Here is a 9,019-nt window from a genome sequence, read left to right as displayed (position 1 = left end):
AGGAACAAGCTCATAGATGGGAAGGGACTGGCCCAAGGTCACCTCACTGCCTGTGATGCTACAAGAGGTGGGTCACAATTCTGATCTGGGTCTGTCCCTCCTGAGAGCCTGCACTCACAACCTCTCCACACTTTGTGGCAATCAGGCAGAGCCCCATGAGTTCTTCCCAAGAAATATCTCTTGAAGCCATAGACATTGGTCTATTCCCAGTTCAGCTTGTCCCTCACCACCTTTCTCCTGGACTGATTTCCCGGCACCATGATTTCCCTGGCACCATGATTTCCCTGGCTTCAACCGTTTTCCATCAGAAACAACTTCAACAGCTCATCTTGTTAAGGTGTGCCATGTTTACCATATTGAGCAAGAAGCAACCTCCAGTGGTTCCCAGGAGAGCAGCCTTGCCCAAACTGTTTCTGGAGTATTCCACATACATCCCCTCATTGGAGGAGTGAGAATCTGCTCTGTGCCAGGAAGTCAATGAGACAAATGGAGTTTCATGGTAATAAAAAAGTAGACGTTGAATTAAAAACTGCACAGGTGATGAATGTTTCGAAGAAAAATGCAGAATGCTTTTGGGAGCCCCTGAAAGGTGAGCCAATCTCACCTAGCTGGCTGGTCAGGGAAGTGTCTTTGAAGAAGATCCAAATGCTGTTTGTGGGTGTATACTGGGTTGAGGAAAGCTAAAGCCATGTCTTTGTTCTAGGTCTTCTCAGAGCGTGACAATGTGCTAGAATGTAGTATGACTTTTTTGAGGTGATGACTTTGTACACAGCATCTTCCAAGTGTCCTTCATGTTGCTGCCCTCTTTTGTGAAGCATCTTAGAGGGTGGGTGTTCCATAGCATACTAGTTTAAGAAAGACTGCCCTAGAGGATAAAGTCCAAGTTTGTTATCCTGGCCTTGGTGTTCCAAACACAATGACTAACTTGACTTGAATATTGTTGCCCTGCCCTGCCCATCCACCTCACCTCCTGTTAGTGCATCCCCTTCCACAGTAGTGTAGCCATTTGCTATTAATGTGGCTCTATGCTGCTCATCAGACACACAGGCCCCCCTCCCACAGAGAATACTGCCTTTTCCCCCAACCCTTGTCAAGTCGTTCTCCACTCTCCAAGGTCCAACTGGAAATTCCTACTACCACCAAGAAAACACTGTTTCCCTTTCACTTTATTAGTTCATGTGTCTCTTGCATTTTTCAGTCCTCTAACCCTTAGCTATATGATTCAATTAGATTAGGTAGCTATTGGAATCTAAAGACCTTGTTTCTAGTCCCTGCTGTGAATCCACTCTGTGCAACCCTATGCTCTTGGCCTTTCTAAGTTTCAGCTTTCTCATCCGTGAAAAAGAAGTACTGTTCCCTCAGAAGCTGAATTAGTTTTTCCTCTAACGAGTGTCTTTTTGTTGTTGTTGTTTAAAACAAAACAAAAGAAAAACAAAACAAACAAACAAGAATGTGGAGAGAACACATCTTTGCAGAAACGCTGTCTCTTGGTCTTTGAGCTAGTCCATCCAGGCTCTGTGTAGAATTCTCCATGAGTTCTCTGTGAGTCCAGGCAGCACGTTTTGGTTGTTTCCCTCAACTCTGCTTCTCTGTTCCCAATACTTCTATCAAAGGAATGAATCAAAGAAGAGCAGTAATGAGTCTAGTAAAGCAGATGATTGGCGGCTAGGAGCGGTGTGATTGGCCTGCCAGTTGGGGACTGGGTGCCGTGGGAGGGCTCATGTGAATCCACGTGTGAGATTCAGCTGCGTATTGATCAAGTCCATTTGCACGGGAACCTCATCATCAGCTCCTGCTTAAGCCCTCGCTTCCCCGGTAATTGACTCTCGCATATTGATTAAGATGTTGATGTGTCCCAGGATTTCTCGGTGGTGATGCAGACGCGCCTCCCGGCAGGCCAGGCTGGCAAAGCTCTTGCTGCACGGCTGTCACCAGGCACTCCTTAATGGATAAAGCTGTCATCTGAGAGCTGGAATGTCTTGCAGGCACAAAGACGAAATTAACTGTTCAATAATGTATGGGGCACGGAAAAAACTTTACCCAACAACTCGAATTGATTGCTGTAAGTGTTTTGACTGCACTTGCCTGCTTTGCATAAAGTCAGCGACTTTGGCAAGCCTGATGTTCACGTACATCCATTTCTCGGTTTCTTTCAGAATAAGAGTTGCGAGACTTCAGCGGCTGCCAGGAATGGGCTGTCTGGAGGGAAGGGGGAAAAGGGGTTGGGGAGTAGATGGCACCACTGACACCTCTCCCTTGAGAGCCTTCAGCGATTTCTGGGCTTTAAAACAATGTGTTACTGGCAGTTTATTGGAATCTTGCTGGAATGGATCAGCTTGGGCGAGTTGGGTGAATCACCGGGTATGGAATTCCTGGAGCTCTGTGTCCTCACTTTGCCCCTGGCTTGCCTCCTCCCCTTCCCTGTTAGGCTGGGACCTCTTGCAGAGAGAGGCTGTCAGTCAGACCTATGGGAGGAGGTCTGCTCTTGGTCACACATTTAACACCAGTTTGATAAACAATTTTCATGCATTTAAGTTGGACCCTGCTTATTATTTGGGACTTGGTTAAACACGTGCTGTCTGACGATCCCACAGGTACTAGAAACCACTGTATGTGTCTCCTCCACTTCTCCCTCTCTCACCTGGAAAAGGAGGAAAATACCAAGGTAGCAAAGCTATACTCTACATGTTTTCTGCCAAGCTCAGCCCTTTACAAACATAACAAGATCCTTTGAACATAGCTCTGTTTTATCACAGGATCTTTATTGAAGTTTTAATCAACACAAGCAGCTGACAAAATAGGAGACTGTAGATTCGGCTGTACATTATGTATCTTCCTTGTGAGTCTGAAAAAAAAATCATCACATTAAAAGAAGAGAAAATAAACAGCCTCGTTTAAAAAACAAACGAATCCCACCAAACCAAGGAAATCCTTTCACACCCGAAGGAAGGCCTGCCGTGTGGCGTGCCGACTGCAGCTCCAGAGTTTGGAGCCTCATGGAGATCATTACCGTAAAACAAATAACCATCTCATTTTTGTCACCCACTATGAGTGAACTCAAAACCTCAGGCCCACATCCAGAGATTCCTTCTCCACAGGCCCAGCCAGCTACGAAGGGAAGGAGGGTACCAGCCCCTATATCCAAATCCGTATCCTTTTCTCGGTCCAGCCACTGTGCCATGGCTCTGGATGGTGATGCAACATTCTGGCTGGCAGAGTCCCCTCCTCACCACTGCCTCCATCTCCTTTACTTGCTTCCTTTCTTCCCAAAGGAAGGGTCTCCACTTAGTGTGTGAGGGAGCACTGGACGAGAGGGAGGAGTGCTTTCCTCTTTCTATCCCAATCTCAGTTCCCTTTTTGAAGCCCTTCTGCTGTCTTGCACTCCAAGAAAGGTGTCTCCCAGGCCGACACAGTGATGTTATTTCCACAAGTGGTGTATGGAAACTATTGAAGAGATGGATCCTGGGGGCTACAGCCCAACTGATGGGACTCTTGCTTTTCCGGTCAAAGTGATGTCTCTTTTCACTGAGAAAAGAAGCTAAGTCTATGTCAAAGAGGCCTCAGGGGCGGGTGGTGCTGTGGAGTGTTGTCATGGAGAACCAGGCTCTTTAGTTGTTTAGATCTGGATTTGAATCTCAGCTCCGCCTCTCACAAAGTATGGGCCTAGCACGTGGTAAGTTTCTCGAAATATGCATTGACAGAAGGAATGCATGGGGGGAGGAGGATGGGCAGGATGTGGTCCAGACGGGGCACCCGAGCAAGGAGAACATACAAAGTGTGAGAAAGATGAGCTGGATGTGGTCCCTCAGAAAGATTTCTTGAAATAACAGATGAATACCTATTGGCACAGAAGCATTGAAAGGTCCGAGCTAGGACTAAGCACACTGGGGATGACAGGATTGGCCTGAGCATCTCTGGGGAGTCTGGAGGGTTGTGTGGTGCCACGGGCACTGTTGGAGAGCCTCAAAGGTCAGGTGGGGCCTGGGAATGAGCATCTGATTCTGGAATAGGACAGTGGCAGGATCTGTCCTTTGGGAATGATTACTTGGCCATAGTGGAATGACGGTGAGTGGGCCAGCAGGAGCCTAGACACAGGCTTTGTCCAGGATGGCCATCTTGTGTTGGATATCAAGGACCAGAGCTAAGACTCTCAGCATCAGATAAGGAAATGACATAGTCTTGGCAGGTCTTGGGGGAGAGGGCTGCCCAGTCATCCTGATTCTATGAATACTGTAGTGGCATTCATATCAGAGTTTCCATCTGAGAGTAAGATTTTCCAGGGAGCTTCCCTGGAAGTTCTGTTTCTGTGCATCTTATCAGTTTGCAACCACATCCAGGGAACTGGGCCAGTAGGCCAAGACTTCTTCCTGTCATCCTTCCCCCCCCTTGCTTTCCTCAGATACTTGTTCCCTGTGTGCTCTGGCAGATGGTGGAGATACAATGATGAGACACATCAGGTTCCTCATTCCCAGATGTTCTCAGCCCAAAGGAGGTAGACAAACCAATACGCAGGCATGGCCAAAGTGCAGAGGAGGCCAAGAGAACAGGATGACTAACTCAAATGGGAAGCATAGTTCACAGAGACTCATAACTCCCTATTGATCAAGAGTACAGAGGAACTTGGCCTCTCCAGAAAAGTAAGAGAGGTTCCAAACCTTACTCATTGCAGTGGGATGAAAGATTGGGAGAAAATGGAAGAAATACACAGGAGAGTATGATTGGCTCTTATCTGAGTCCATTTGTGCTGCTACAACAAAATACCTCAGACTAGGTCATTTTCAAATAATAGCAATGTGTCTCTTATAGCTCTAGAGGCAGGGAAGTCCAAGATCAAGGTGCCAGCAGGTTTGGTGTCTGGCAAGGCCTTGCCTCTGCTTCACAGATGGCCCCTTGTGCTGAGTCCTCACATGGCAGAAGGGAGAGCAGAGGTGGGTGGGGTGAACTTATTTCCTCAAGCCCTTTTTATAAGGGCACTAATTCCATTCATGAGGGCTAATCACCTCCAAAAGGCCCCACCTCTTAATGCTATTGGATTGGGAATTAATTTTCAACATGCATTTTGCAGGAACACAAACATTCAAACTACAGATCTGTCCAGGTATGTGATTTGGTAGAAAACCCAGGCAAGCCCAGCCACAGCAGCTCATTTGAGCACTCGGGCCTGCAAGAGGCCACTTCGGAGTCAACACACAGGTAGAGGATTCTCAGAAAAACTTTGCAATTATTCTGGCCACCTTTAACTTCTAGATTTCCCTGGGATACAGACAGTACTTGCCCTTCAGCCTTAGGGAAGAGAAGTAAATTAGGTCAGAACTGCATTTTGTCCTCATGGGTAAATGGGGGGAATTGTCACAGAGCTTAGGTAACCAACGGCCAACTCCCCCATTCTGTCTCAAGGCAATTACAGTAAGTGATCTGAAGTGGTGAGAATGGAAATGATTTATTCTGAGAACCTTGTCAGTACTGCTGTTAAATCATTTGTATTTCATTATGGACCATGAGCGGGCTAGACTACATTCCTTTGCTTCAGGCCCCCGTGCCATTTCCACAACTGGTTATTTCAGGTGACAATTAACAGGAAATGATGCTAACAGCCCCAGGTTGGTCACTTTTCTGGGGGACTCTGCGTATTAAGTTTCAATTACTTAGAGTCTCCCATCTAAGTCTCCAAAAGGAAATGAACTGCTTTTATAGTTGTCACAGAAAATCAGTTACTTCTTCTTCTTTTTTTTTTTTTTTTTTATCCTTCCCAGTCTCTGTTTTGTCAGTCAAGTTTCGGAAAGTTAAACTAAGAGTTAAACCCAAGGTTCTCTGGGGTCTCATCTGTAAGAAACTCATCTATTTCTTCTACAATCCAAACACCAAAGACAAAAAATGAAAAGCATACGAAGCAAATCATAATGTGGAAGAAAATAGTGTTTGTCTTTTTCCCTTTGGTATTTTAATCCCATGTTATGGAGAATGCTCTCAGCAGGGAACCCAGTATTTCCTGCCCCGATGGTCTCCATGTTCTTTCCTTCTTTTCTGAGGACTTCTGCTTCAGGACCACGGAATAGGATGTGTTGGTTTCCAGTGCAGTGTAGCAAACGGAGGTCCTGCCCAGACAGGCAGGATGTGCAGCATTTTCTGCTGACCGCAACCGTCGCAGCTGCTGTGGTGCCTTTCTGCTAAGACAGCGAGCAGTGTCTGTTTGAAGTCTGGTCTTTGGGAAGGAGACCCAAGAGAACTTGAGCTGGGCTTGTCTGGATATCAAAGTCCAAATTAAAAATTTATTCTAGTGTTTGAAAAATTCCTGGCCAAAACCTTCATATGGATTTAAAAAATACAAACTCCCTGCTTTCTTCAGTGTCTCCGATTGAGGACGAGAGGATTTATTTCTAAAAAGAAAAAATGAAAGCGAGTCCGAACAGGTCCATAAAAGGACTCAGGTCAGACGGCCTCTTAGCTAAATCTGTAAGAAAAGTAATCTGTTAAACCACTCTGGGCAACTGGGAAGCACTTGTATTAGTTATCATTTGTGAATCTTCGTTTTCCCCCTTTCCTATTGCATGTCGGATCACCTGGCTCTTTCTGCTGGATGTAAAGGGTGAAGAATAAGAGAGTTCCTATTCCACACCCCATACTGCTACCCCATTAGACAGAAAAGTAGAGGAGAAAGCTCTGTTTAAAAGTCGTGATATTGGGAAGGAAAAAGAAGATTGCCAAGCAGATAATGTAATAGTAATTATGAAATTATTGATTAAAAAGAACATAAAAATCATTAGGCCAAAACAGAAAAAAATTAAACAAGGAAAGAGTGAACATTTAAGCAATAAAATTAAACCAAGGCCATTAACAAAATATACAGAAGAAGTAGAACTACCTGACATGGGACATTATTAGTGAAATGTGATTTTGGTGGTGGTTGTTATTACTGTTTTTGTTTGTTTGAGATTGAGTCTCTCTCTGTCACCCAGGCTGGGGTGCAATGGCGCGATCTCTGCTCACTTGCAACCTCTGCCTCCTGAACTCAAGTGATTCTCTTGCCTCAGCCTCCTGAGTAGCTGGGATTATAGGTACCCACCACCACACCCAGCTAATTTTTTTGTATTTTTAGTAGAGACGGGGTTTCACCATGTTGGCCAGGCTAGTTTCAAACTCCTGACCTCAAATGATCCACCCGTCTTGGCCTCCCAAAGTGCTGGGATTACAGGCGTGAGCCACCACACCCAGCTGTGAGCCAACACACCCAGCCATGAAATGTTGAAACAGAAGTTGAGAATGAGAAATTCGCTCCAAGGGCAGAACAACTAGATGAAGGATCAGGATGAATATATCAAGTTTAGACTGATAGCAAAGGGCTGAATAAAAGAAAGTGACAGAACCATGTCAACAGACAGAAGCAATGGCAACTATGAAGGCAGACAGCCCCAGAACTACAGACACAAAACAGCCTGCAAACATGAATGCTAAGCCTCAAATGAATTCATACAGATCCTCTGGTAAAGGGTTTTTGCTATTGTGGTTGTTTTGGTAAACTTCATAATTTGAAGTATATCTAAGATACCTAGCATTAGTGTATAGTTTGATTAATTTTTCAGAGTGAACACACCCTCATTACCACCATTTGGACCTGGCCATAGAATAATGCCATTTCTGTAAGGCTACCATCTTGACTCCCACTTTCCAAGAGTGACCCCACTTTGGGCAGCCATCAGTATAGATTAGTTTTGTCTGACATTGAAGGTCCATAGAGTCATACAATATTTTTTATTTCTTCCTTCACTCAACATTATAATTTTTATCCATACTGTTGCATATAGTAGTTTGTGCATTCTCAGTGCTATATAGTATTCCATTGTATATATGCCATAATGAACACCTTTCTTCTGTTGATAGACATTTGTGTTGCTTCTAGGCTCTGGCTAGTAGAAATAGCACTGCTATGAATATTCTTGTGTGTGACTTTTGATGCCATTATACGCAGATCTCTTTGTGTACATATCTAGGAGAATGATTGTATCAGAGACTATGCATATATTAGCTTTAGTAGATACCACAAAAACAATTTTTCAAAGCATGGCATCAGGTTCCATGCCTGCTAATGGCATGTAAGAATTCCTGTCACTTCAGATTCTCACCAGTATTCAGCATTGTCAATTTATCTTAAATTTATATTCTGATAAGAAAGTGGTTAATATTGAATTGTGATTCTAAGTTTGCATATTTTCATAAGTTTATTACCAATTTAGACATCTTCTTTTGTAAAAGGACTGTTCAGTAATTTTTTGTCCATTTTTAATACATTATATGTCATCTTGTTGTTGTTGTTATATAAGAAATATTTAAATATTCTGGATATATTTTTGGAAATACCTTCTCCCACTCTATGACTGGCCCTTTAATGCCCTTAAATGTATGTCTGTGTTTTCTTTTCTTTTTTTCATGAGAAGTTGTTAATTTTAACGAGACCAATTTATAAATCTTTAGTTTTATGGTTAGCAAATTTTATGCATTGTTTTGATTTATCTACACCAAGCTCATGACGATATTCTCATATGTTATATTTTAGAAGCTTTATTGTTCAACCTTTTACACTTAGGCCTATGTTCCATCTGTAAGGGACTTTTGTGTATGGTGTGAGATGGGGGTCAAAGAATTTTTTTTCTTTTGGAAATCCAATTCACCCAACCATTTATTTTCACACACTACATTGCAGTGGTGCCTGTGTTGTACATCAGGTGATTTCTATGCAGCTCTGTTTCTGGACTCTCAACTCTGTTCCATGGATCCATTTGTCTCTATTTACACCAATATCATATTGCCTTAATTACTGTGGCTTTATAAGTTTTGATATCTGGTACTACAAGTCCTTCAGGTTTCTTCTTTTTCAATTTTGTCTTGACTATTTTTGACACTTTGTATTTCTATGTAAATTTTGGAATTAGCTTACCAATTTTAAGAAGGAATGGAGAGAGGGAGGGAGGGTGGATGGGAGCAAAGAAGGAAGGAGAGAGAAAGAAAACCTGCTGGAATTTTG

At 43.6% G+C, this 9,019-nt stretch overlaps 1 protein-coding gene across 1 annotated transcript in view; it reads right to left on the bottom strand.

Moving 5' to 3' along the window:
- Positions 1-2,741: 2,741 nt before the first annotated feature.
- C15H9orf92 (chromosome 15 C9orf92 homolog) overlaps positions 2,742-9,019 on the bottom strand; it is a 48,898-nt gene continuing 42,620 nt past the window's right edge. Inside the window, exon 4 of the mRNA XM_025360295.1 lies at positions 2,742-2,845. Within this exon, the coding sequence (XP_025216080.1) occupies positions 2,773-2,845 (73 nt within the window). The 3' untranslated portion in view covers positions 2,742-2,772. The remainder of the gene's footprint in view (positions 2,846-9,019) is intronic.

This window comes from Theropithecus gelada, chromosome 15, assembly GCF_003255815.1.
Source record: "Theropithecus gelada isolate Dixy chromosome 15, Tgel_1.0, whole genome shotgun sequence".
NCBI classification, from domain to species: domain Eukaryota; kingdom Metazoa; phylum Chordata; class Mammalia; order Primates; family Cercopithecidae; genus Theropithecus; species Theropithecus gelada.
The sequence above is the reverse complement of the archived record's forward strand: the minus strand, read 5'-3'. Positions and strand labels throughout refer to the sequence as shown.